This window comes from Lepisosteus oculatus, chromosome 29 (genome assembly GCF_040954835.1).
Source record: "Lepisosteus oculatus isolate fLepOcu1 chromosome 29, fLepOcu1.hap2, whole genome shotgun sequence".
In the NCBI taxonomy this organism is placed as follows: Eukaryota; Metazoa; Chordata; class Actinopteri; order Semionotiformes; family Lepisosteidae; genus Lepisosteus; species Lepisosteus oculatus.
This window is the reverse complement of record NC_090724.1, coordinates 9,057,012-9,084,616: the sequence shown is the minus strand read 5'-3', so window position 1 is coordinate 9,084,616 and position 27,605 is coordinate 9,057,012. Positions and strand designations below refer to the sequence as shown.

The window sequence follows — 27,605 nt, the reverse complement described above, 5'->3', positions numbered from 1 at the left end:
CGAGGGTCAACACTTGTCTTTTACATCCAGCTATGGGATCAGTGGTGACCAGATAGAACCTCAGTGTCATTTCCCATCTGAGTACTGCAGTCTCATCAGTCACAATACTGGTGCAAATTCTGCTGGTAAAAGCTGGTCCAGAGGGAACAGCGCCACCTACTGGTCCACCAGCGCTACTTACTGCTGCAACCTGGTTTTCCTTAGACTCTCCCACCCCAGCACTGACCCCAGCCCGGCCGGGCATAGCTCCATCACAAGGTGGTAATGCTGCTTTATAAATCAGTGGATTCGATATTTTACGAGAAAGCGGTGCACCGGTTTTTATATTAATCAATGGTGGTTTTAGTCATTTAATTCAGGTATTTGCTTGCACCTCTTTTTAACAGCCTGCGCCTTTAAGAAGCGCAAGTGCTCGGCGCCGCGAGCCCGGGTCAGCTGTCCCGCGCCGCCTGCTGCCTCTCATCAGCGCGGCGTGACGTCACGTCAGGAGCTGTCCTCCGAGCTGGCGGTGCTGAACAAGATGGCTGTGAGCCGGAGAGCGGCGAGCTGAGGCGAGAGAGAGAGAGGCTGAGACTGAGAGCGAGGAATCGAAACAGCGAGAGAGAGAGAGCGAGAGGCGAGAGGCTGCATAAATCTCGACGCTGCTCGGACTCGGACTCGGACACTGTTGCAATAACTGGGCATCCGTGTATATAAATACATTACAGGGCTTTAAAACACACGCCCTCTCAAGAAATCCCTACCATCTGGACTCCCGACCGAAGCGGGGAGCCCCTGGAGCCCCTGGAGCGGACAGCCGGCTGCGATCAGCGGAGGAACAGGCGATGTCACTGCTGTGTGTCGGAGGTGAGACCCGGGCGGCTGGGGTTTTATATCTCGCCCGCAGCCCCTGGCTGTCCATTACATAAACTCGCCCGGCCGGGGTTAATTGCTCGAAAGCAGAAAGGAAATCGCTGTCCGTCGCTTGTGTTTTCTTCAGACTTTCAGCCCTATTTGTCCTCTCTTGCGCGGCGCGATGTGAGTGTTTGTCTGTAACAGACGGGCTGTACCGGGCTGAGCGGTCCACAGCGTTGAAGTCCAGCCCAGCAGGAGAATCACAGCCGCTCCTGCGCGCTGTTCACAGGACGGGGGATTTCGACGGTCGGCTCCATCGCGCTCATGTACTTTGCCTCATTGACCTTAATTATTTCGTATTTAAGTACTCTGACTCGAAAACACCTGATCTGATCCCAATATTGTTATGCGTGTATGAAGTGAGATGCAGAATTATGCGCGAACTCCGGGTCCAGGGACATGGCGATGTGGTTTCTTTTAGCATTAGTGTACGTAGGGGGGGCGTAGTATTATAAATGTTATTAGCAGAGAAATGTTGTGAAGGGACCCGGGAGGACGCCTGCGGCACCGGTTGGCTTTTTGGGTTTGGTTGGTTCTGAAGGTCCCACGCTGTGAATCGGTCCGTCCGTGTGTCGCGCCGCCAGGTCCCGGGCTCGTTCGGGCAGACAGAAGCCCCGGTTCGACTCAGCCGGGCTCCGCCGCCCCCCGGAGCGCTGAGCGCGCGCCTGCGCCGGGCTTGCTCGGGAGGGAATCCTGGGGGTGTTGTCGGTTTCCGGTCGGGTCCAGTCGTCACTGATATCGCTGCCGTCCCTCTGGCTCCTACCCGAACCGTCTCGTTCTCGCAGTCAGCACGATCACGCCCTCCGGGGTTCCTATTGCCAAGACGGGAATCAGGGGTCCCCGATCTGGTTTCGTTTATCAATAGGATATTTTTAACCGCCTGAAACCATCGTTTTCCCGGTATTATAGACTGAGACGTCTTGAGGAGAATCTACAGGTTTATAACTATTATTATATTTCAGTGTCTTTTGTGGCAACTGTTCGCTCACCGAACCGAGCCTGTGAGAGGGGTACCGGCGCTCAGTTCAGGCGTCGGCGGGTTCTGTCACGGAACCGAGCCTGTGAGAGGGGTACCGGCGCTCGGTTCACACGGGCTTTGCTTTGCGTAAGGAAGGTTCCGCGGGCAGCCCTGTCCTCGCGAGGCTATTTCTGGAGCTGAAACGTGTTTCACCCGCGTGTCAGAGCGCGAGGAAGCCGGGAGTCGCGCTCCAGACGGAAGCGCAGGGAAACCTGTTCCTGAAGACCAGGGAGCTGCACCGTGTGCGTGTGGGGGCGAGATAGATATTTAACCAGCTTAAATCACAAGTCAAGTCGTGACTGAAAGATCGCGGGTTCTCCCTCAGACTGCTCCAGTAACGCACCCCGACGAGGAGTCGGGGTCTAACGCACGTCGCTCGGGGTACAAGCCTGAGCCCCTGTTCACTCCCAGCCTCGCAGGCAGGAGAACGCGTGCGGTCACCCCCGAGATTCCCGCCGGCTCATCCTGGGATCCCTGGCAGCCACATCCAGGTGGATCCCAAGGTGCAGTTAGGGAATTCCCCTTCAACTGCGTCGTTGGCTGGGTCAGATCTTTTAGGATTTGAAGTAAATACAACAGATTTAATGTCAGATGCCTTGACTTGGATTCAGTGCTAATTTTACGCCTGTCAGTCTTCCATGATCGCTTCCCCCGCGCTGCCCAAAGACAAAAGAGACTGAGCTGTGGTATTCTATGGTAAAAGCAGGGTAAAACGGATTAAAACATAGAGGTGTGATAAAGGACGGTGCAATCTCTGGGAATCAGGACACAGGCAGGCCCACTCGTGCTCCAGGGGCCAGTTCGTGACGCCAAGGCAGACTGCCACCCCACCCAACTTCGTGTGATTGCTGGACCTGGGCGGCGCGACCCCCACTCCGCCCGGGCACACGCCCCCCCCAGCCGGGCTCTGTCACGCAGCGTCGCCGGAGCCGAGCCCCTGCTCCCCGGGGGGGGCGCTATAAAGACACGGCTCCCGTCGCGCGGCGCTTGAATGGGTCGGAGAGGAGGAGGAGGAGGAGGAGGAGGACAGGAGGAAAGGAATTCAGAGAGGGGAGCTGGCTGTACTTGGGAAAAAAATGCTTGTAAAATCCAGCTGCCGACCGGGTCCTCAGTGGGCGGGGTCTGTGGGGGGGCGTGGCTGCAGGGGGGTTGTTTTTCTGAATGGGAGTCTCAGCCGCTGGCGGCCCTGCAGCCGGACTGTGGGATTAGGCGCCGTGTCCGCGTTGTGAATTGAGCCGAGCGGCGGCGGCCGTCTTTCATTCACAAAAACAGAGAGAGGAGCCGTGACAGTCCCCCCCCCCCCCTCCCCTTCTCTGGCTCCCTCTCGGAGAGAGAGACGCGCGGCAGCACGGTGACGTCAGCACGGCCGCTCTGCGGAGAGCGCTGCCCGTGGCGGAGCGAGCGGGTGAGCGGGGAGCAGGCGGAGCCGATTGCCTCTGTAAGTCAAGAAAGCACACGGGGGGGTTCATCTTCCTCTCTGCGGGCTCCTGCTGTCAGTGTTTGATCTGGCGGTTCACAGGGTGCGGCTGAGTGGCTCTGTGCGCTGAGGGGAGAGCCGCTGTCTGAGCCTGATGCCCCGCTCTCTGGCTGACCCCTGCGCCGCTGTCGCCATCAGTCAGCAGGCAGAGTTCCGGCCTCATCCTCATCTTCTTTCTGTCTGTCATTCCCGCCGTCCTGGAGTGGAATGCAGTGGGCAGTGTGCATGGGGGAGTGGAATGGAAGTGGGCATTGGGAAGTGGAAAGCAGTGTGTGGCAGTGGGCAGTGTGTGGCACTGGGTGGTGGGCAGTGTGTTGCAGTGGGCAGTGTGTGGCAGTGGGCAGTGTGTTGCAGTGGGCAGTGTGTTGCAGTGGGCAGTGTGTGGCACTGGGCAGTGTGTTGCAGTGGGCAGTGTGTGGCACTGGGCGGTGTGTGGCAGTGGGCAGTGTGTTGCAGTGGGCAGTGTGAGGCAGTGGGCAGTGTGTGGCAGTGGGCAGTGTGTTGCAGTGGGCAGTGTGAGGCAGTGGGCAGTGTGTGGCAGTGGGCAGTGTGTGGCAGTGGGCAGTGTGAGGCAGTGGGCAGTGTGTTGCAGTGGGCAGTGTGTGGCAGTGGGCAGTGTGTGGCACTGGGCAGTGTGTTGCAGTGGGCAGTGTGTGGCAGTGGGCGGTGGGCAGTGGGCAGTGTGTGGCAGTGGGCAGTGTGTGGCACTGGGTGGTGGGCAGTGTGTTGCAGTGGGCAGTGTGTGGCAGTGGGCAGTGTGTGGCACTGGGTGGTGGGCAGTGTGTTGCAGTGGGCAGTGTGTGGCAGTGGGCAGTGTGTGGCAGTGGGCAGTGTGTGGCGGTGGGCACTGGGCAGTGGGCGGTGTGTGGTGGTGGGCAGTGGGTGGTGGTGGGCACTGGGCAGTGTTCTGTGGTGTGTCACAGGCCTGCGCCATTAGAGTGATTCATTATGAAGCTGCACTAATCCAGTCCCTTCCATCTCTCAGGCTGTAAAGCCTCCCCCCTGTGAGGAGAGAGTCTCCAGCACCTGTTCTGTGCTGCAGCACGCTCTCCAGAAAGGTGTGATTCTTTGCAGCTTTTTTTTTCCAGAGATATTTTTAAACTTTTATTATGTGTGACCGGGATGTTAGTGCTGCTTCGACGCAGCTCTTGGCTGCTGGGAACTGATTTTCATGGGGGTGGCGCTTCTGTGTGGAGTGTGCATGTTCTCCACATGGTTGTGTGGGTTTTCTCCATGTGCTCTGGCTTCACCCTGTGCCTGCATGGGCCCGCAGGCTGGGCTGCCCAGTGACAGGAACAAGTGCCTTTCTGTCGCTGGATGGGTTGAACGGTTAAGATTCACAAAAAGGTTGTTTCCATGTTGCATATTAATTCTTCTCCCTGGTCCAATGTTTCTGGCCTTTCTGTGTTTGTGTTGTGGTAGCTTCATACACGAAACACTTTGTACATTACTAAGCACACAAGGACAATGAGAGCACCAACTTTAATCCTGCCTGTCGTGATCAAGCTGGAGCAGCAGGGATTAGTCATTTGGTTCTGCAATTCCTTGTTGAAGGTTTGTGTGTTGGGCCGGTTACCGCAGTGTGCTGTGCTGACTGTGCCTGTAGTCATTATAAGACTGAACCAAAACGTTCTTCCACAGACTTGTTTTTTAGAAAAAAACAGTCAGATTCAAACATTTCAGATAAATAACTGAACTTTGCCAGTCCAGAGAACAGATTGAATGCCCACTGCATTCCGGTCCTTTCGAGCTTTTACAGTGTTGTCAATCAGAGTCACCGCATCTGATTCAGAATGAACAGTGCAACCGAAGGAGATGAGGTAACTATGTGGAAGTTCATTTCAAATGGAAATAGAACAGGAAGCCAGTGCTTTAATAATAATAATAATAATAATAATTAATAATAATAATAATTGCTTACACTTCTATAGCGCTTTTCTGGACACTCCACTCAGAGCTCTTTACAGGTAATGGGGATCCCCTCCACACTCACCAGTGTGCAGCCCCACCTGGATGATGCGCCAGTCTGCTCACACACCAGCTCTCAGTGGGGAGGAGAGCAGAGTGATGAAGCCAGTTCAGAGATGGGGATTATTAGGAGGCCATGATGGGTGAAGGCCAGGGGGAAATTAGGCCAGGACACCGGGGTAACACCCCTACTCTTTTCAAGAGACACCCTGGGATTCTTAATGACCACAGAGAGTCAGGACCTCGGTTTTACATTTCATCCGAAGGACGGCGTCTTTTTACAGAAGTGTCCCCATCACTATAATGGGGCATTAGGACTCACACAGAGTGCAGGGTGAGCGCCCCCTACTGGTCCCTCTAACACCTCTCCCAGCAGCAGCCTCAGCTTTCCCAGGAGTCTCCTGGCCAGGCTCACACCTGCTGGGCTCCAGTGGGCGGCCAGCTGGGAGCTGCAGGGTGAGATGGTTACCCAAAGAGCCGTGGGAGTCTGGAACCAGCTACCCGGCCATGTTGTTGAAGTTGAGTCTCGGCCTCCAGGCTAGATTGGTCTTGTTTCCCCATCCTTGTGTTTTCACAAGAGCCCCCTGCAGCCGAAATGTGGCGATGGAGCAGCGGAAACGGCTCCGTCTGCCAGAGAGGGGGGGTGTGGTGTTCCAAGACCTGCGCTCCAGGTGCTCGATTCAAGCCAGCGCCGGAAACGGCCATCACAGCACTCCCGCCCCCTGTGGCTAAATATAGAGGAGCTGATGTGAGCAGCACCAGGGGGTGTGGGTCTCCGGGGGAGGGGGGCGCTCTTGCCCCTGAAGGGGACTGGTCCGGGAGAAGCCGGGCCGGCTGCCCCTGTGCCCGGTGGCGGGGACTTTCCTCTGCCCTCTGCCGTGGCAAGGCGGTTATTTTTAGCGGCAGGAGATGCGGCGCGCCGCTCGCTCGCTGGCTCCCTCACTCGCTTCGCTGAGCAGACCGAGCGAGAGAGAGTGTGTGAAAGACACCACGTGGCAGCGCCGGGCGTGGGAGTGAGGCAGGAGGAGTGAAAGAAGGAGGGAGCAGCATCGCCCCGGTGCTGGCCAGCTCAAAGTCTGCTCATAGCACAGACAAAATTCCCTTTCCATTCATGACATGTACTGCTTGATCTTTCGCCCTATAGATTGCGTTTAACTTCAAATGGTGTGCAGAGGTCTGAGTAGTCAATACTTCACAATCTGAAGTGGATCAGACTGCTGTGTCCTGGGAGTCTGATTGTTAGCACTGTAAAACCTGGAGCGGATCAGACTGCTGTGCCCTGGGAGTCTGATTGTTAGCATTGTATAACCCAGAGTGGATCAGACTGCTGTGCACTGGGAGTCTGACTGTTAGCACTGTAAAACCCAGAGTGGATCAGACTGCTGTGCCCTGGGAGTCTGATTGTTAGCACTGTAAAACCCAGAGTGGATCAGACTGCTGTGCACTGGGAGTCTGACTGTTAGCACTGTAAAACCCAGAGTGGATCAGACTGCTGTGCCCTGGGAGTCTGATTGTTAGCACTGTAAAACCCAGAGTGGATCAGACTGCTGTGCACTGGGAGTCTGACTGTTAGCACTGTAAAACCTGGAGCGGATCAGACTGCTGTGCCCTGGGAGTCTGATTGTTAGCACTGTAAAACCTGGAGTGGATCAGACTGCTGTGCACTGGGAGTCTGAATGCTGTCCCTGCCCAGAGACAGTGTACAGAACAAGCCTTGAATGGAGTCTCTGATTTCTCTTTCACATAGTCAGAGACTGGAGAGCTCATTTGTGGATGTGTTGGAGTGCATGTGGAGCCATTGCAGGGGACTAATCCCAGGGCTGGGAGTATTAATTCCCTGCTGGAGTATTACTGGTGACGTTGGGGCCGTGAAGCGCAGCGCAGTAGGAGCGCACTCTGTAAAAGATCAATTCAATTTGCCTTCCTCTCCACGTTGAAGAATATCAGGCCTTTTCCTCTGGAAGCTTTCCTGCTGCAATCTGGCTTCCCATTGTCTCCCACATCCCACAGCTCCATCTGCTCTGGGATTTAAGCTCTGAAAGCTCCCAGGTGCAGAGAGATAAGGAGGTGGGAGTTCTCTCTCTCCCTCTTCCTCTCTCTCTCCTGACTCCCTTGATCTGCTCGAGCTGGCGAGAGGAGGGGATGGAGAGGGTTTGCAGGTATTGCTGACAGTTTTTGTTCTGCTGGGATAAGCGGGGCTCTGTTAACAGAGCCCTGGGAGTCTGATTGTTAACACTGTAAACCCCCGATTGGATCAGACTGCTGTGCCCTGGGAGTCTGATTGTTAGCACTATAAAACCTGGAGCAGATCAGACTGCTGTGTCCTGGGAGTCTGATTGTTAGCACTATAAAACCCGGAGTGGATCAGACTGCTGTGCCCTGGGAGTCTGATTGTTAGCACTATAAAACCCGGAGTGGATCAGACTGCTGTGTCCTGGGAGTCTGATTGTTAGCACTATAAAACCTGGAGCAGATCAGACTGCTGTGCCCTGGGAGTCTGATTGTTAGCATTGTAAAACCCAGAGTGGATCAGACTGCTGTGCACTGGGAGTCTGATTGTAAGCACTGTAAACCCACGATTGGATCAGACTGCTGTGCCCTGGGAGTCTGATTGTTAGCACTGTAAAACCTGGAGCGGATCAGACTGCTGTGTCCTGGGAGTCTGATTGTTAGCACTATAAAACCCGGAGTGGATCAGACTGCTGTGTCCTGGGAGTCTGATTGTTAGCACTATAAAACCCGGAGTGGATCAGACTGCTGTGTCCTGGGAGTCTGATTGTTAGCACTATAAAACCTGGAGCAGATCAGACTGCTGTGCCCTGGGAGTCTGATTGTTAGCATTGTAAAACCCAGAGTGGATCAGACTGCTGTGCACTGGGAGTCTGATTGTTAGCACTATAAAACCCGGAGTGGATCAGACTGCTGTGTCCTGGGAGTCTGATTGTTAGCACTATAAAACCTGGAGCAGATCAGACTGCTGTGCCCTGGGAGTCTGATTGTTAGCATTGTAAAACCCAGAGTGGATCAGACTGCTGTGTCCTGGGAGTCTGATTGTTACCACTATAAAACCTGGAGCAGATCAGACTGCTGTGCCCTGGGAGTCTGATTGTTAGCACTGTAAAACCCAGAGTGGATCAGACTGCTGTGCACTGGGAGTCTGATTGTTAGCACTGTAAAACCCGGATTGGATCAGACTGCTGTGCCCTGGCCCCAGTGCTGCAGCAGACGCCTGCCCTCAGTCCAGTAGGAGTCTTTCAAGGTGCTGGATCGGGCCTGCTTGTGGGCCCAGCTCTGATATTCTCTTTCTCTCTGTTTTGCAGTGAAGAAAGCCAAGCTAGATGGGCCCCAAGGTGAGTGGCTGAGAACACACCTTCACAGCATGGTCTACTGCGTTGGGTCACAGCGTTTTCATTCCTTTTCTACCATCTGGGGTTTGGCCAACCTCGTCCCCATCCCGGCAGTGAGATCTGGTGATCAGCACAAGGCATAAGGGTGCCAGTGAGATGAGCGCTTTTCCAATCCTCTCATTACTGTGTTAGTGAGACGCTTGTCCAGAGTCTCATTGTCTACAGGTGCCCAGAGAGCTGGTTTCCACAGCACAGCTGGGCAGCTCATGTCTGCAGACGTGCTTCCTGGTTTCATTCCTAACTGCTAGAAGACGCCTTGCATCCTTGTTTTGCTGTTGTTCCTTATAATTTGGAACGTGGATCATTTTTTGCCAATTACATATTTCGCATGTGCCACGAAATTTGCAATCAGCAGCTCATCGCGCCGACACCTGTGCGAGCTCCTGCGACACGCCCACCTGCAGAGCCATTCGTCACGTGACGCACTGTGAGCCCCACAGAGACGGCTCTGATTGGAGGAGATAGCCGGTCTCTCATGACCTCACTCGAAGCCAGCAGGCGCTCTGTCAATCCCAGGAGGCTCTGTTTCTCAGGAAGAGCCCTGGCTGACGTATCCCACTGCTGCCCCCAGGGACCCTGCTACAATTGTGCACCTTGTGCACAGTGGGAATCCCAGCCACTTGAATGCAACTGACACATGGAGGAACTGCATGCCTTGGTCAGACTCTGAGCCACGCTCTCAACACTAAAGAGACTCTGCAGTTCTAACTTCTGAAAGCACCTCTGTCTGTCCCTCTCTCTCCCGCAGAGAAATTCAACACGTACGTGTCTCTCAAGGTGCAGAATGTCAAGAGCACCACCATCGCGGTTCGCGGGAGCCAGCCGTGTTGGGAGCAGGACTTCATGTTGTAAGTTGAGGCCTCCTGTGTCTCACAAATGAAGTTGCCATTCTGTTTCCTCACTCCGGTCAGTCATTTCTCACTCCGGTCCATGGTTCGTTACTCCAGCCTTAATAATAATTCCTCACACTTATATAGCGCTTTTCTGGACACTCCACTCAAAGCACTTTACAGGTAATGGGGTCTCCCCTCCACCACCACCAGTGTGCAGCCCCACCTGGATGATGCGACGGCAGCCATAGTGCGCCAGAACACTCACCACACATCAGCTCTCAGTGTAGAGGAGAGCAGAGTGATGAAGCCAGTTCAGAGATGGGGATTATTTGGAGGCCATGATTGGTAAGGGCCAATGGAAAATTTGGCAGGACACCGGGGTAACACCCCTACTCTTTTCAAGAGACACCCTGGGATTTTTAATGACCAAAGAGAGTCAGGACCTCAGTTTTACATCACATCCGAAGGACGGCACCTGTTTACAGTACAGTGTCCCCGTCACTATACTGGGGCATTAGGACCCACACAGACTGCAGGGTGAGCGCCCCCTGCTGGCCCCACTAACACCTCTTCCAGCAGCAGCCTTAGTTTTTCCCAGGAGTCTCCCATCCAGGTACTGACCAGGCTCACACCTGCTGGGCTCCAGTGGGCTGCCAGCTGTGAGTTGCAGAGTGATATGGCTGCTGGCAGGGAAGCCTTCCTTCCCTGTTTCCAGCCCATCCCTACAGGGGCTGGGACGTGAGCACCTGGAGGCTGTGTGATCTGATGGAGGAGAGCTGTGGACAGTCCTGGTGCAGCGAGAGCTTTATCAATAGCACCAGGGCCATGAGGGGGGTGCAGTCCTGCAGGTTTCACAGATGATTATCAATAAGCAACTGATTAAGACTTAAAAAAACAGATGATTGAACATCTTATGTTAATAATTAATTAAATAAAGCCCCGCAGTGAAAAACAGTGACCAGTGGCTGGGAAGGACTGGAATTGTGTGTGATTGTCACTCTTCCACTCCTGCCTCTCGCTCTCTCGGTTACATCCCACTGCCTCCCTGTAGGTGGCAGCGTGGCGTGAGGCTAGTGTCCAGGACTTGTGCCTTGGAAGCTGTGGGCTCAGATCGCTCCAGTAAATGCCCTGCTGTGTAAATGGGTCCTGACTTTTTTGGTGCAGTAACACGTTACTCTCCAGCCTCAGCGTCCCCACTCTCTCTCCCCGCAGTGAGATCAACAGGTTAGACCTGGGCCTGACGGTGGAGGTCTGGAACAAGGGCCTGATCTGGGACACCATGGTCGGTACCGTGTGGATCCCCCTGAGCAACATCAGGCAGTCAAACGAGGTACAGTCCCCCTGTGTGCTCTCGCACTGGCGCTGAGACTTGTCTTCCCGTCCATCGGCTTGTCTTCCAGTCCAGCCAGCAGCCCTGACCGTCGCTCTTTAGTTCCGAGAGCTCCTCCTCTGTACAGACCTGTGCAGAAAGCTGAATGTTACAGCAGTGTACAGTGCAGGTGCAGTGATAAACAAGCAGTTCTTACAAGAGTGGCATTGGTGAGCTGCAAAACATTTTATACCTGCATCTTCTGTCACAAGGACTTAAAAAATGTGGGTGTTTTTCTTCCTTCCGAAAGAAAAGCTTAGGGGAGTGTCTTTTTTTCTCCCCTCCGATAGGAAAGCTTAGGGGAGTGTCTGTTTTTTCCTCCCTCCAATAGAAAAGCTTAGGGGAGTGTCTGTTTTTTCCTCCCTCCAATAGAAAAGCTTAGGGGAGTGTCTGTTTTTCTCCCTTCCAATAGAAAAGCTTAGGGGAGTTTCTGTTTTTCTCTCTTCCAATAGGAAGGCCCAGGGGAGTGGCTGACCCTTGATTCCCAGGTCATCATGGCAGACAATGAAATCTGTGGGACGAAGGATCCCACATTCCATCGTGTGTTGCTGGACACGCGCTTCGAGTTGCCACTGGGTAAGTGCAGAGCTTTTCCCTGCTGCTCAAGTGTAACAGTAGTTGTCTGAGGTCATGTTGATTATAGGGCAGAAGGAGGGTTTTTCCTAAGTCTCCTCACACGGAGACTTCCTAAGTCCTTCCTTGTGAGGGTTTTAAACATTAGCCCAGGACCCAGTGGAAAGATCAGAGCAGGATACAACACGTTAAAAACACAGGTGGTATAAGACGGCGTAGAGGTCAGTGGTCACCTCTATGAGAGTGTTGCTCAGTATAGAGGACAGTGGTCATTGTGGAAGACTGGTCAGCTATGTAAGAGAATGCCCCTCTGTGTGCAGAAGAGTGAGCTCTGATGGGCTTCATTCCTTCTTTATACCATTCTGACATTTCCCTGTGTTCCTGTCTGTGGTCCAGATATCCCAGAAGAGGAAGCACGCTATTGGGCCAAAAAACTGGAGCAGCTGAACGCCATGAGAGACCAGGATGTGAGCTGGTTTCTTCACCCTTGTCTAGAATCGGGTAGTTCTCTGCCTACAAGGCCTTTCAATGCCAAGACACGTGGGGAGGGGTTTGGTCTGCTCCCTTTGGTATTTCTCACTGTCTGATGAGTTGCGAAAAGCACAAAACGATCACAGCGCTAGGCCTGTGTCTCCTCCTGCTCCTGCCAGGGGCTCAGCCTGTGCTGGTTTGCTGCTGCTGCTGATGCCTGTGGCTCACAGTGTCTGTCTCTCTCTGTCTCTGTCGGTATCATCAGTACACCTACCAGGAAGTGCAGGAGAGGCCCCTCCCCGTCCCGGGCACACAGTGCTGTGAGTATCGCTCTTCCACGCTCTCTCTCTTCTGTCCAGGGAGGGTACTGGCAGGCCAGAGCTCACCCCTGTGCCAGGACATTATTACCGCCAGCGGAGACTCTGGCCAGCTGGTGGTGTAAGGGGAGCTGGTCCAGGCTCCCGCGAAGCGTCGTTCAGGACCCTATGCAGCCGGTATAATCTGGGTGTGGAGAAGGACATCAGGGGAGGAGACGGGGAGGATCAGGATGGGTTGACGGACGGGGGGGGCGTGACGACGGTGATCCGGTGCTCGGGGGCCGTGGCGATGGCAAACAAGTTCAGGCAGTCCAAGGGGAAAATCCGGGGCGTAGTCCAGGGTCCAAAACCGGGTGATCCATCCAAGAGAAGACAAACACGGTTAAAATCCGGAACAGGATTCGGAACAGGGACAGGGAATAAAACCAAAGGAACGAGGCCAGACGCTCCGAGCCCCGGACTCAGATGGTCAGGATGCCGTGATGAAGCCGATGCCGCCGGGTCTCTCCTGGACCCGCTGGTAGGCAGGATTCCGAGCGTCCAACTCCCAGTGCTGAGCCACTTGGGGGTGCTGCCCGCCTGCCCCCCCCCCTGTGATGAGGCTGGGGGGTGCAGCAGAGCAGACACAGCCGGCCAAGAGCAGCAGGTCAGTGCCAGCTTTGCGCCTGGCATGGTGAGTCCCAGGCGGCTCTCCGCCAGCAGCTGGCTGCCAGGGTGTCTTTCCCTGATTTTCTCAGGCCGTGTTCCATCGGTGACATCAACCCGCTGGAGCTCCGCAAGGCCGTGATTCTGCTTTCAATTCCGCGCCAGCGGAGGAGGGATCGGCCAGAGCTCTGTAGGTGCGCTGAGCTGAGCTGTTTCTCTCGCCGTCTGCAGATCTCCTTCCCAGCAGCCTGTCCTGCTTAGCTCACTAGAACACCTTTGCTGGGATAAATGTGGTGCCGCTAATTCAGAGGGAGGTGTCCTGGAGAAATCTGAGAGTGTCTCTGACAGTGCTTGTTGCTCTTGTTACTCGGGGGAGTGCTTTAGGTGCTTCAGGTGCCGATGTCTGCCACTGTGTCTCCTCTGTTCTTCTCTTTTTCTGCAGGTAACTGGAATCTGTGGGGAGACCAACAGAGTGAGTGTTTCTCTCTGCTCCTTGTTCATCAGAAGAGTTTTCCCCTGGGCTGTTAGGCAGTCAGTGTGTCAGTCAGTCCTTCAGTATTGACACGAGTCTGTTCCGAGAGGACATCCTGAGGATCGCATAGGCCCGAAGCCGGATCCTCTCCTGGGGCGCGTGTCCCCTGTCCCAGAGGTGCGGCGTCGGTCTGTGTCTGCAGCTGCCCCAGAGGCACTGTCTCACGAGCCTTGCGCTGTCTCTCTCGGCAGACGACGACCCCGACAGCGCCGTGGATGACAGGGACAGCGACTACCGCAGCGAGACCAGCAACAGCATCCCGCCGCCGTACTACACCACCTCCCAGCCCAACGCCTCGGTCCACCAGTATCCCATGAGGCACCAGCACCAGAGCTCCCGCGACTCCTACACCGACTCCATGCACAGCTGTGAGCTGGACTACTCCGACCACCAGAGGGCGATGAGGTAGCACAAGCAACACCCAGTTCCCTTTGCCCCTGGACGGCCGACCCTCCCCTCTAGATGTTACCGTGGTGTACCATGGTAAAAGCTGACTACAAGGCAGTTAAGCCCAACAGAGAGAAGGCTCAGCCTGGCAATGAAGGGTACCAGGGCAGAGTACTGTCCTGGTATGGTATGGGCATGGTAAAAGAATGGTAAAACTGCCAAAACAGCAGATTTACTATGGTAAACCTCTATAAGATTTGGATTTGATATTAATTTGATCCAGTGTTTTTGATGTCGTTGTATTTCGAAGTCCCTGAGTGGATGGAGGATGCCCTCCGGAGAGGAGGGGCAGGTGACTGCTGATGACAGCTGCACAGTCACACAGGGTCTGAAATCTTTTTTGTTGGTTGTTGGTTTAACTTGAAAGTAACGATTTTTCATCACAGCTTGTAAATCTCTACTGAAATCACCCCGACACTGTACCTTATAGAGACCCCTGACACTGTAGACACCATAGAGACCCTCAACACTGTATACAGGCCATGCAGAGGCTCCTGAGAACATAGACTGTGAACGCTGACCCCAAGTGTCTCTGAAGTGCCACTGCAGTGTCAGAGAATGACACTATAGAAACCCCTTACACTGTACCAAAGACCATTAGACATCCTCAGCACTGGACACAGGCCATATAGAGGCTCCTGACATGTAAACAGACCCTATAGAAACCCTTGACACTGTACATAAGATGTATAGAGGCCTCTGTTGTAGGCAAGCCCTGTAGAAAACAGTTCAGGCGTATTCTATCGAGACCAAGGAGATTGTATGCAAGCTCTGCGGAAATCCGTGTCTGCTGTACACAAGCCCCTTGCAGAATCCAGCCTCTATCAGTCCCCTGCATGGCGTTCAGGCCCTGTGCATCCCAAGGACACGGTGCACAAGCCTGTCAAGTCCCCTGAGCACCTACACACGTGCTGTGGAGATTCTGCAGTTTGTATACAAGTCTGCAGTCCTTCCTGACTGTGTATACAAACCCAGGGCCAGACCCCTGGCGGAGCGCGTGTGTGCGGGACTGTTTTGCGCACGCGCGTGTGTGTGCGTGCGTGCGTGCGTGCATGCGTGCGTGCGTGCGTGCGTGTGTGCGTGCGCGTGTGTGCATGTGCTCAGAAAGCAGCGCTCACACGAATGCGCTCAGCGATCGGTGAAGCTCTCTGCTGCATGGAGTCTCCGGGCTTCAGGGGGACGAGAGAGGGGACGAGCAGTTCTCTGTGCTTAAGCAGGAGCTCTGCTGCGGCGGTGGGGTTATTGACTCCCTGGGCCTCAGTCCACTGAACCATCTGGGCTGCCTGGGGCTGAGCTGAAAGAGTAGATCAGTACAGTCAGAAGGGTCGCCACTGCTGACTGTGGTAAATCAGGACCGACAAGATGTCCCGTGTTGTGCTTCATCAAAACAAGACAACAGCCTTACTTTGGTTACAGGGGTACTACTGCTCCTTCTTAGGATTGTTATAAACAGGGAGAACTGTCCACCAGTAAAAAATTGGCTTTGCAGCTCCTTCAGCAGATCAAAGAACTGGACCCCAGACGGCCAGAGCTCAGCTCCCGCGGCCCCTGGCCCCCGCTGCTGTCCCCGAGCTCACCGGGGGGCCTCTGTGCAGCCGAGAGCTCGCTCCGCTGGCGCAGCGCGTGTCGTGCGTGCGGCCCGTCCATACTGACGCTCCTCCTTTCCTGCCTTCCCCCCCCCGCCAGACGCTATGGTAGCTTAGACTCCGCCACCAACGGCCGCAGCGATCTCGAGTCGGCCTCGGGTTCGAGCCGGCGGACCAGCCGCCAGTACTCTCTAGACAGTAGGCACTCACTCTCTGATAGGTGGGTTACCGCACCGCGTCCACCCCCCCCACCCCCCCGCTGCTCCAGCCTGTGGCTCGGTCCCGCTGTGGTGTCATTGGTGGACGTGTCCCCTCATCCCTGCTGTGTGCATGCGCTGGTCCCCGCGGTGTCCACCTCTCTCCCGCTGTCCGAGTGCTGGACCGCCTCCATGGCCCTCCCTGTATCTGTATGTGTGCTCTCCTCCTTCCTGCTGGTAGCAGATGCAAAAGCCGCTTACTAATTCATGCAACTGTTCGTGTTTTTCGGATTTATCTGAGGGGCTGGAGGTCGATGATAAAATGTTTTGTTCCGAAGCACCCCGCAGATTGCCTTTCTCTGGGCGGCAGGAGGTGGTGGGCTGGACTTTGTACTCTTTTTTCCTGAAATTGAATAAGTTATGATACGGGAACGAACCTGGGAAAGGAGGGTTCGGTCAACTGCGACAAGCTGGGAGACCTGGGAAGGACCGAGACTGAGAATGTGGAGGCTGGGTGCTGTGGGCTTCTCCTGGCGTGGGCAGGGCCGGCCCGTCGTGTCCCGGCGCCGGGTCGGGGGGGGCCCCAGAGGGTTGTGCTGACGCGACAGGAGAGAGACGCGCTCTCTTGTGTGGGGGGCGGGGTCTCGTGCGTTCTCGAGAATGATCAGTGATTACTAACCGGGTGGCGGTCAACGCGGAGGCCCGAGTCTCCGCCTGACCCACCCCCCCCGCTCTGGCCCTCTGTCTCCCCGGGTGCAGCCCCACAGGCAGCAGTCGCTATGCCTCCTCGGCCGAGCTGAGCCAGGGCAGCTCCCAGCTGAGCGAGGAGTTCGAGCCGGACGACGGGGAGAGCCTGCGGGGCTCGGAGCTGTACGACGACCCCGAGGCAGAGGACTCCTACCACTCCTGCCACAGCTCGGTCAGCTACGGCAAGGACTCCCTGCCCCCGGACTGGGACCCCGAAGAGCCCGCGGGGGCCTACAGCGATGAGGGTGGCTACTCCAAGGATGGTGGGGAGGAGGGGGCGCTGTACGACGAGGAAGAGGACGAGATCTACGAGGGGGAGCTGTACGAAGACGACGAGGACCTGTACCCCCCCGACGCCCCCCGGGAGGAGCCCGAGCCGCCTTTCGCCCCCGCCCCGGCCCTCGAGACCCCCGCCGCCCCCCGCCCGCCCCTGGAGAAACAGGCCTCGCTCCACCAGGCCCAGGCCCAGATACAGCATCCCCCTGCCCCGGCCCCCGCCTCGCAGACCCCCGCGGTACCCCAGGCTCCAGTCCCTGCTGAGGCTCCCCCCACCAAAGAAGAGCCCCCTGCCACCCAGAGTGCCCCCGCTTTCCCCCCAGAGAAGCCAGACAGGTGAGCCCACGGGTCCAGCGCAGGAAAGCGTTGGAGAACAGGGGGTCGTGCATTTGGGAAATAAGCTTTCCAGTGCTTTGTGTTGACAGGTCTTAAAGCTCTGTCCCTCCCCCCTCCCTGCTCCCTCCCTGTCCCCCCTGTCACTCCCAGCTTCGCTGCGGCCGAGGCCCTGGACTCCACGTCAAGAGCCAAGGCCAACTGGCACCGCGTCTTCAACAAGGTCCGCCTGCAGCTGCAGGAGGTAAGACGGGCGCGCGAGGCCCAGCCCAGATCCTGTCTCTCCCATCTCCTCCCACGTCTCTGATCTCTCCCATCCCTTCTGTTGCTCTTACTTCTCCAGTCTCTCCGGTCTCTATCCATCTCTCCGGTCTCTACCCATCTCTCCAGTCTCTCCGGTCTCTATCCATCTCTCCAGTCTCTCCGGTCTCTATCCATCTCTCCAGTCTCTCCAGTCTCTATCCATCTCTCCAGTCTCTCCGGTCTCTATCCATCTCTCCAGTCTCTATCCATCTCTCCAGTCTCTATCCATCTCTCCAGTCTCTCCGGTCTCTATCCATCTCTCTGGTCTCTCCAGTCTTTCCAGTCTCTATCCATCTCTCCGGTCTCTATCCATCTCTCCGGTCTCTATCCATCTCTCCTGTCTCTCCCATCTCTCCCACCTCTCCGATCTCTCCCATCCCTTCTGTTGATCCTACCTCTCCAGTCTCTCCAGTCCATCCGGTCTCTATCCATCTCTCCTGTCTCTCCAGTCTCTAGCCATCTCTCCTGTCTCTCCGGTCTCTATCCATCTCTCCAGTCTCTATCCATCTCTCCAGTCTCTCCGGTCTCTATACATCTCTCTGGTCTCTCCAGTCTTTCCAGTCTCTATCCATCTCTCCGGTCTCTATCCATCTCTCCTGTCTCTCCCACCTCTCCGATCTCTCCCATCCCTTCTGTTGATCCTACCTCTCCAGTCTCTCCAGTCCATCCACTCTCTATCCATCTCTCCTGTCTCTCCGGTCTCTATCCATCTCTCTGGTCTCTCCAGTCTTTCCAGTCTCTATCCATCTCTCCGGTCTCTATCCATCTCTCCAGTCTCTCTGGTCTCTCCAATCTCTCCAGTCTCTATCCATCTCTCCGGTCTTTTCTGGTCTCTCCGGTCTCTTCAGTCTCTCCAGTATCTCCAGTATCCCCAGTCTCTAAGGTCTCTCCGGTCTGTTTCCGTCTCTCCCACCTCTGCGACCCCCCGGTCGCCCTCCTGTCTCCAGGATCTGGGGTTTGCGGCCCTTCATACACCTCCTGCTCGGCCTCCTTCCCCCTGACTGCCCGCCTCGCCTGCTTCTTCTTCTGATTTGGTTGTGCTTATTGTTTTATTATAATTATTATCATTGTTATTTTTATGCACATTTTTGTCTCTCATCCCTTTTTTTAAAAACATTTTGTTTCCCCATCTCTGTTTCGCTTCTGTTGTTTTTTTTTCCAGTTTTTTGACGTTTCCATAGCGATTTTCATGTTGTCCTCTGTCATTGGCGGGTGCTGGAGCAGGCTGGCAGGTGGGTGTGTGTGAGGCCCTGTGTGCTGATTGGGCCATCAAGCCAGGCTGACGGCTGTGTGATTGGCCTTTTGGGATGTTTTCCCCGCCCACAGCTGGGGGAAGGAACAGTGCTGTGAATGAGATTTAAATACCGGGTTTATGCTCTTGGTTAAACAAAAGGCTTCACATGATATTGTTGTAACAGAAAAATAAGTTCTTGCATATTGCATGCAAGGAACAATAAAACCGAAGTATTGTTCAAAGTGCCAGTACAAAACTTCCAGTTTATATAGCCCTTTTCTGCCACTTCTGACGTAGCTCATTACTATGGTAAAGGGGGGAAGTCATGGTATTTGGACAGTTCACAGACATTTGGCCAAATGGTCAGGGCTCTAGGTGTCTACTGTCCATGGGGGTTTCCTAGCTGGCATCTGGAATCCTTATCAGTCATCCCCCTTTCCGGCTTTAACTCTAGCCTGTTACTTAGAAGACCAGTCCTCATGCAGAAGGGAATCAGTTAAACCCTTCTTCACATCTTGTATCTCTCTTCAATATTAAAAAAGAAACTGCTGTTTTGCCAAAAAAAGAAGCCATGTTTCATTAAGTACAAAAGCGAGATTGTAATTGCTGTTAACTGTCCCCACTGTTATGTAAGAATCAGTTGGTTTAAAGAAGTAAACGTAAGTAGAAATATTGAAAGAATGTTTGTAGTCCTGAGTAGACTGCCAGTCTGCCAGGCTGGGATATTCAGCAGGATTGATCTGATCTGTTGGTTTGTTACAAGCAAAGTCAGTTCCATTCCGTAATCAGGAATCAGCCAGAAGCACAATGTTTGTCACTCTAAGAAAAGCGTTCTACTTGGTTGAGGTCAGAGGGTCAGTCAGACTGTAAGTGCTGACCCCTAGTACCACTGTAGTCTGGGGGAATGACACTCCCTCCCTGATCTGTCTCTTTCTCTGCAGGCCCGAGGAGAGGGAGCTGGCTCTCAGTCGCTGTGGTTTAAAGGCGGGTAAGTCTCCATTTTCACTTCCACAACTCCAGGCAGTAGGGTACCACAGGTCTGGGATCAACAACAGACAAGTTGAAATACCGCAGCACAGTGTAGAGTTCAGTACTGCACAGAACTGTAGCCAGGCTACCTGCTGCTCGTTATGCCCAGAGACCTGTCCTGTAAGTGCCCATAGAAGGGGTGGGTATCTTATAGTTGATATGATGAGGCTCACGGTGTGTCTGTGGGTTCAGGTGACGGTCACCCCTCTTGATCTTTGAGGGAGTGCACCCCCAAGTGCCAGCTGCCAGACCCTGGTTTTGCTCAGTCTGGTTCAGTTATTTGGAGATGTGACTGAAACAGTGCAAAGCTGGGGTACAGCTATGCACACTAAAGTGAGCGTCTTCTGACTGGTAGTCTGTGGGTTCATTGTCAAATTCGTTTAAAGACGTGTGCATGAGTGGTGGTGTCTGATTGCTTCCAAACACACAGCTGGGTTTATAGCATGCTGTTGTGAAGAGTCGGGACAAGTGGGTAATACTTTGCTATTGAAATGCAGTGAGCTCTTGTAGCAAAAGATGCCAAATGGAGTTTAAGATTGCTGGTCTGTTTCCTCCTCTCATGAGGAATTGAAACAACAGTCTATATTTGTCATATTCATTTTGATGTGATGAAATGTTGAGATGTTTTCAGTGCTGCGTCTCAGTGGTCAGTGCTGTGCTGCTGTAGTGGAGTAAGAGAGTAGCAGATCGATCCACACTCACCGTTCTCTCTCCCTCTCTTCCTCACTGCCTTCCAGTTCTCTGCTGTGAGGCAGCTGCCTGTCTCGATGCCCAGAGCTCAGTAGTGTCATGACAGAGAGCAGGAGCGAGTGCGTGGGAGAGTGAGAGAGAGGGAGGCAGGCTGCTTGAGGGATGGGAAGAGGTGGTTTAAGACTTCTGCCAGCCTGTCTCACTGTAGCAGTGCTGAGGAGACTACGTTTCACTACGTTGTCTCATTGGCACACTTCGTTAAAGTCCTTAGACGGCTGTTCATTAAGATCATCAAGAGCTATGTCAACAGGGAAAGCCATTTTGCATGTTTGTATCTGTAAACCTTTTAGCCCAGTCTCTCTCTCCAGCTGTGACACTGCTGATCACAAGCGAAACTTGTCTCAGACCCTCATAAATGTTCTGCCCAGGGGCCTGAAGAATTACTTAATAGTCTTGAATTGTGTGTGAATCAGGAGGGTGTTATAACCCCCACTGGATCCGATCCCCCAAGATAAACCCACCCTCACCGGTACACCCATTGCTGAGTCTTGGGTGGATCTGGATACGAGCAATGCTCATCTGCCATGGAGCTGTGAACAGTATCCCACTGCTCACATCAACTGCGTCGTAACGTCTTGGCAGCCTTAATCTTTGAATCGCAGAGAACGAGATTTTCCTTTCCTCCGATAACACACTGCCTACAGGAACAATTAGCTGCTCCTTTTGAGGCACCCAGGTATCGACTATGTGGGAATGTCACGAGGACATATCCAGCAAGAGGAGCCTCCCCTGTTATGTGTGTGAGAAAGAGGAAAGGGTGCTGATTAATTCTTTCCCTGTGCTATCTGTCTATATTGCTCATACAGGTAAGTCTTAAATCTCCTTGTTAAAGCTCTTTTCAGAGTCAGGTGTTGCTTAAAGCCTCTGTTATCTGGGGGAAGTTGCTCAGGTGGAAAATCTCTTGAGTTTTGTATTTGTTGGGTTATCCTCCTCCCCCTACAAAGTCTGACCCTTAAATCTGTCTTGAATGTGGGGCTTGGTTCAACCTATTATTACCCCAGAACATTTTACTACGGGTTAAATGTTGTGAGCTGTATAACTCACGCGGGCTCTTGTTGTCCCTGTACCCCAGTCTGATTGCCCCAGGGGGGTGTCTGGGGTCCCTTACGGTGGTGTTGCTGTTTCTCCACAGGCCAGGCGGTGCTCTATATAGCATAGACAGCATGCCGGACCTCCGAAAGAGGAAAGCCATCCCTCTAGTTAGAGACTTGGTGAGAGCTATGACACCCCATCCCCCTCGTCTTCTTTCCCTGAAAAAATATCCTTCCCCTTAGGAGCCAGAAGCGCCCCTCCTTACTGTGCCAAACTAACCTCCCCCTTCACTGAAGCTCATCTCATTTCTCCCACACTCTCGTCCCTTCTGCGGTCTCTCTACCAACCTCTCTTTCTCTCTCTGTGCATTTTCTGAACTTACAGTTTGTGATTTTCTTTCCTTTTTCCTCTCATTAGCTTACTGACCACACCATTTCAGCCCGCATCGGTTAACTAAATCCTCCTCTTCCTTTCGATTGGATTTGTATGATAATTGTCCCCCCTTTTTTTGGAATGGCTCGTCCCACTAAGTTCATTATCAGATCATTGGCTTCTCAGCTCTCTCCTAGTTGGATCCTGGCACCCCCTGGTGCCAGTAATTACTGGTGTGTTCAGTGACCCTCTGCTCTTGCTTACTGATTGACTCACTGATGTCTCCTTTTGTGTTCAGATTGGCTCAAGGGCTTCTTAAGTGTCCCTTGAAATTTCCACATCCTTCTGAGCTCCTTGTGAACCCAGCGACCCCCCTCTCCTCTTTCTTTTTCTGATTGGCTCACTGACTCCCCTCCCTTCCACCTGATTGGCTCACTGACTGCCCTCCCTTCCACCTGATTGGCTCACTGAACCTCCTCCCTCCCACCTGATTGGCTCACAGACTCTCCTCGCTCCCGCCTGATTGGCTCACTGACCCTCCCCCCTCCCGGCTGATTGGATCACAGACTCTCCTCTGCAGGAACGGCTGCTGTCGGGAGACTCGTCCACTTGCCTTCTGTTTTTATTTTTTAGCTTCGTGTTGGTTTTTCTGGATCTGCCTTATCGTTTTTCTTTCTTCTTTTCCTGACTCCTGGTTTCCTGAGCTGTGTGTCGCTGCTCTCTGACCCTGTGGATGTTTCTGTGTGTCTCTCTGGTTTTGGGTTTTGCGCTGTGTGAGCAGAGGAGCCGCGGTTAATTTCCTGCGTAGCATTGACAGCATGCCCGACATTAAGCCCCGCCGCAAGTCCCTCCCCTTTGTCAGCGACCTGGTGAGCTCACCACAGGACAGGGGTGGTGCAGCCTCCCTGGCCACAGAAACTCTGCTAGCGAGCCCTTCCCCTAGCCTGAGACAGCCAGGCCACACACCTCTCATACTCCTTTGTGCCTGCTACCATCCCATCCAGCTGGCTCCCGGCAATAACCTCTGCACAGAGGCAGGGTGGAGAATCCCAGAGCTGTCCTGGCCTTCTCCAGCATCAGCAGGTGGATGCAAGTCACAGGAAGGGGCAGTGAGAACTGAGACTACTGAGCACAAAGAGTTGTAGGGGTCAGGAACAGGACAGTCAACCGTGCTGTTGACCCTTGGACTCCTTGGAAGAAAAGACCAGGCGAGATCCGCAGTTCGATTGTTTACTAGCAGTGCGAAGGCCCAGATTGTACGAAAGGCCTCGTCACATTTGTCATCTTTCTTATGGATCTTAGTAAATACCTTAGAACTATAGATTCCAATACATATGGATGATGCAATACGTTCATAAAAGCAGGTTTTACACTGCGGTTCTCTCTCATGTGTCTGATCAAGTATCCAGCCTGTGTCTGTGACGCATTAACACTCTGCTACGCACAATTTTCTCGTGGGTCAGCACATATCTAGCATAAGCCAAATTGGAGCAAGAGCAATATTTAAGACGTAGTGAAAATAATGTCCACAGAAAAACAGAAACCATCCAAGAAATCAATTCCATAGTCTTCCCGGTTTTCCTGGAAAAGCTGAAGTTAACGATTTGTCTTAATTGATTAATTGATTGAAGGAGATCGAACGTTAAGTTTGATGAGAACTCTGTGCCACCTGCCCATGAGAAGGGCGCCGCCCCTTTATCGAGCGACGGTCATCTGTGGACACGCCCCCTGCTGCATGCCGGCTTCCTGCCTGGGCAGCACTGACAGGAAGTTTGGATTCCAGCTGGTTGCCATGGAAATCTTGAAAGTCGAAACAGCAAAAAGCGATGCAGATAAATGCTGGCTGTCACAGTGAATGACAACTCAATTGACCCCTTGTGTGTTACAGGATTTTGAAGTTGCACATTTCTGTACTGGGGGTAACCCCAGTGTCCTGGCCAAATTTCCCATTGGCCCTTACCAATCATGGCCTCCTAATATCCCCCCTCTATGAATTGGCTTCATTACTCTGCTCTCCTCCCCACTGAGAGCTGATGTGTGGTGAGCGTTCTGGCGCACTATGGCTGCCGTCGCATCATCCAGGTGGGGCTGCACATTGGTGGTGGTGGAGGGGATCCCCATTACCTGTAAAGCGCTTTGAGTGGAGTGTCCAGAAAAAGCGCTATATAAGTGTAAGCAATTATTATTATTATTATTATTATTATTATTATTTTTATTATATTATTATTATTACTGGTCACCAGAGCTCATGGGCCTGGAGATCATGAGCCAGTGTAGAGGCAAATCCTGGCTCTGTACTGTTCCTTCTGGTCCTGCTTGCTCAGGGCAAGGCTGGAATTATTGTGCTGCACAGTCAGACCCACAGGCCAAACCAGGACCTGAGCTGTGCAGGACTCCCCACTTCCAGGGCAGGACTGTGGGGTTGTATCTCACCTCCTCACACCCCCTTAAGTCTTTGAAACCAGATGTTATGCGTTTTGTTTTACCCCCTTGATTTCTTTTTATTTATTTATTTTTTTCATATGTGCTGTATGTTTGAACGCAGTGGGTCAGTTGTTGTATTTTGAGTGCTGCCAAACCCTAAACCAGTGTGATCTCTGGAACCCAAGCTCCCTCTCGCTCTGTCCCTCTCTCTCTGCCTCTGTGTCTCTGTGCGCTTTCCTGTACTGTCTCTTCAGGGGGAGGGCCCTTGCCCCTCCCCTGTGTTAACTGCAGTGCCAGGCTGAGGATGGCCTGGCAACACTGGGTGTGGCTGGGCAGTGCAGGGCCCCGCCCCTCTGAAGGAGACAGCGATTTTCTTCCCATGTGACTTTGTTCTCTGTCATGTGACTTGTGGCACATCGTGCGATTGGCTGCTCTCTGGTGGCTTGCATTCCCATTTCCACTTTTAGAGAGTTATACTGTATATACACCAATAAAGTCTGAATTCCACAGCACAAGTCACAGTAAAAATAAGAATTATTTTCTTTTACATCTTTTTTGGTTTACAGGATCTCATTTTAAACATTCTTTTAACTGCAGTTGTTTTAGATAAATTAAAAAATTCAAATCAAAGGAACCAGTAAACGAATTTAGAAACAAAAGCCCCGTGAAGAGCCAACACTGAGGTAGAAGTCTTCGGTTGTCGGCCTCCTAAGTGGCTCAACCAGTACAGGCTGAGCTCTGTGATTGCGGGTTCGAGCCTGGGCCCTGTCACTAGCGGACTGTGATGGGAATTCCCCAGGTGGTGGCGCACAGTTGCCTGAGCACTGCTGGGGGTGAGGTCAGTCTGCAGGGATGACTCTACTCTCACAGTGATCCCTGCAGCCTCTTGGGGGCCTGCAGGCTCGCAGTGCTGTGAGTGACACACCTCTCCTCCAATCAGAGCTGTTCTTCCCGTACGGGGCGGAGCTGGATGTGATGTGTTAAAAGATGATTGGCTCAAAGGTGGGCGGGGCAGAGGAGTCTGCCTACACTTCCTCACTCTCCCCTGTGTGCGATCGTGGGGTTTTTAGCTGAGCGCCAAGGTGTGAAAAGCACATAATTCACGATTCCAAAATCAGGTGGATGTACTGTAACAAAACCAATTAGTGATTCTAAATTTATAAAAAAGTAAAGCTTCAGTGCGTCACCAGTGACCCGCCTGCAATGCTAACAGAATCCATTCTGGACAGAACCACAACCCAGCCAGCAGGGTATTATTAGTACAGGCCCTACAGCACTGTAGTATACGACTCAGACACCTCTATCAAATCCCTTCCTGATGTACCCAAGGCTCTATGAGTGAGGACAACAGGTGACTTAAAGAATCTATGGCACCACTTATAGCCAAGATTGGGAAGCACTGACCTGTACACCAGGGTGCCTTCCTTACAGGTCCTTTCTGGGGAACATCCTGCTAACAGAGAAAAGAAATGCATCACTGTGAAGTGCATCGCATTGAGGTACAGGCAGCTGCCACACAAACTGCATCGAAACATGACAAAGCAAAGAAAGCTGCTGCAAAAATGAGCAAACAGTGCAGGAAATTTAAAATGATCCCTTTCATTGTCCTGTCAAGGCATCCCTAGGTTATGAGCGTGCTTTTCACAGAGCAGCTCAACACTCACAGATCAGAGGTGTCAGTTTAGGGAACACACCCGCTGCAGGGACTCCAGCGTTGCCACGCCCTGGATCATCGATCACTGCAGCAAGAGAGACCTCTTATTGGCTGGGAGTTGGAGTGGATTCTGATTGGCTGACTCACTGCTGTGGCTGATTGGTAGATCTGGGAGACAGGGAAGTTTGAGCCACACCCATCCCCCCACCCCTCTTATTTTTAATTCTCCAATGACTCAACTGATTCAGTTCATTACAGATTTTTCTATATTGTTTTCTTTTGCCTGGAAAACCAGGAAGCGTGGAATTTCAGGGAAAATTATTCCAGTTTCATTTTCCAAAGAAATAAAATCAAGCAGGCAGAAGTGGTTATTTGCAAACAGAGGGATGATCACAGATATCGTAATTATCAGAATACCAAAGTGTGGTAGGTCAGCCGAGAAGTGATTTTCCCCAGGCTTAGTTATCTTTTTGCAGTGTAGATCAGGGCTGCTGCACTGTGGCTCCAGCTTTCACTCCTCCCACCACTAGGGGCCCCCAGCCTCTTGCTGCCTTGCCCTGGCAATCTCAGACACGTTTACTGCCCGATGCCAATTAGTCATATGGGCCATGGAGAGTTAGAGTTCTGCAGCCTGGTAGTGGACAGTCTCAGACAAAGCTTAACGGTAAAAAAATCACACATAAAGTTCTGTAATGATGCCATGCTTACAGGTACATACCAGTGTAAGCGTGTCTGAGGCCTGGGCAGTCTGCCTGAAAGGCACCTGCTCCTCCTCCCCTCTCTCTTCCTCTCTCTCAGTTGCGCCTTTCCTCACTGTATCTCTTCTGTCTTCCTGTATATCTGTTCCTCAGTCCCTGTCCCTCCCTTCATCAGTGGTCTCTTTTTCTCCTCCCGTTCCCTAACACTCTCCGGCTGTCCTGTGTTTCTCCCTGTCTGTCGTTGTTGGTGTTGTTTTGTCTGAGCTGCAGGAACTGAGCTTGTTTGTCTAATGCTTCTGTGTTTTCTTCCTCATCCCTCCTGACCGGCCCCAGGCAATGGTGAGTACTCATTTTCCTTTCACTCATGGGAGTGTATGAACACAGTCTGGGATTTGAAGAGAGATGCAGCTTCACGGGTGGCACAAGTGAGCTCTCTCTCCAACCCCCTCTCGCGCACACTCTCTCTCTGTCTCCCCGCAGTCCCTGGTCCAGTCTCGTAAGGCAGGCATCACCTCAGCGCTGGCCTCCAGCACACTGAACAATGAGGAGCTGGTGAGTGTGTCTGTCTGAAATCTACACATTCGCCCGACTCCTTTGCGTGGGAGTTGGTGGGTCTGGCTGTCGGGCCGTGAGCCCGGTTCTAACTGGGTACCTGATGGCGAGCCGGGACTTTTGACCTGTCAGTCAGTTTGACAGGGTCTGAGCGCATGATAGCCCGTCCGTCTGACTTTGTGACGGTGTCTCTGCAGAAGAACCACGTTTACCGCAAGACGCTACAGGCCCTGATCTACCCCATCTCCTGCACCACGCCGCACAACTTCGAGGTGTGGACGGCCACCACGCCCACCTACTGCTACGAGTGCGAGGGGCTTCTGTGGGGCATTGCACGGCAGGGCATGCGCTGCACGGAGTGCGGGGTGAAGTGCCACGAAAAGTGCCAGGACCTGCTCAACGCCGACTGCCTGCAGAGTGAGAGAGAGAGAGAGACGCCTCTAGACTCCGGTCTCGCGCCCTTCCCT

General features: G+C 53.3%; 1 protein-coding gene across 9 annotated transcripts in view; it reads left to right on the top strand.

The window, feature by feature from the left end:
* The first annotated feature begins 427 nt into the window (after positions 1-427).
* Positions 428-27,605, top strand: part of unc13a (unc-13 homolog A (C. elegans)) — a 53,882-nt gene continuing 26,704 nt past the window's right edge. For 2 of the 9 annotated variants that reach the window (XM_069186015.1, XM_069186014.1), the window contains exons 1-17: positions 434-846; positions 8,678-8,707; positions 9,513-9,612; positions 10,810-10,927; positions 11,419-11,542; positions 11,936-12,006; positions 12,276-12,330; positions 13,415-13,444; positions 13,696-13,909; positions 15,638-15,757; positions 16,494-17,093; positions 17,244-17,334; positions 19,569-19,615; positions 21,539-21,617; positions 26,920-26,925; positions 27,067-27,138; positions 27,336-27,555. In XM_069186015.1, the coding sequence (XP_069042116.1) occupies positions 825-846; positions 8,678-8,707; positions 9,513-9,612; positions 10,810-10,927; positions 11,419-11,542; positions 11,936-12,006; positions 12,276-12,330; positions 13,415-13,444; positions 13,696-13,909; positions 15,638-15,757; positions 16,494-17,093; positions 17,244-17,334; positions 19,569-19,615; positions 21,539-21,617; positions 26,920-26,925; positions 27,067-27,138; positions 27,336-27,555 (1,999 nt within the window). In that variant the 5' untranslated portion in view covers positions 434-824. Of the gene's footprint in view, positions 847-8,677; positions 8,708-9,512; positions 9,613-10,809; positions 10,928-11,418; positions 11,543-11,935; positions 12,007-12,275; positions 12,331-13,414; positions 13,445-13,695; positions 13,910-15,637; positions 15,758-16,493; positions 17,094-17,243; positions 17,335-19,568; positions 19,616-21,538; positions 21,618-26,919; positions 26,926-27,066; positions 27,139-27,335; positions 27,556-27,605 lie in introns of all 9 variants that reach the window. The other 7 variants (XM_069186017.1, XM_069186016.1, XM_069186018.1 and 4 more) reach the window with 4 other exon arrangements.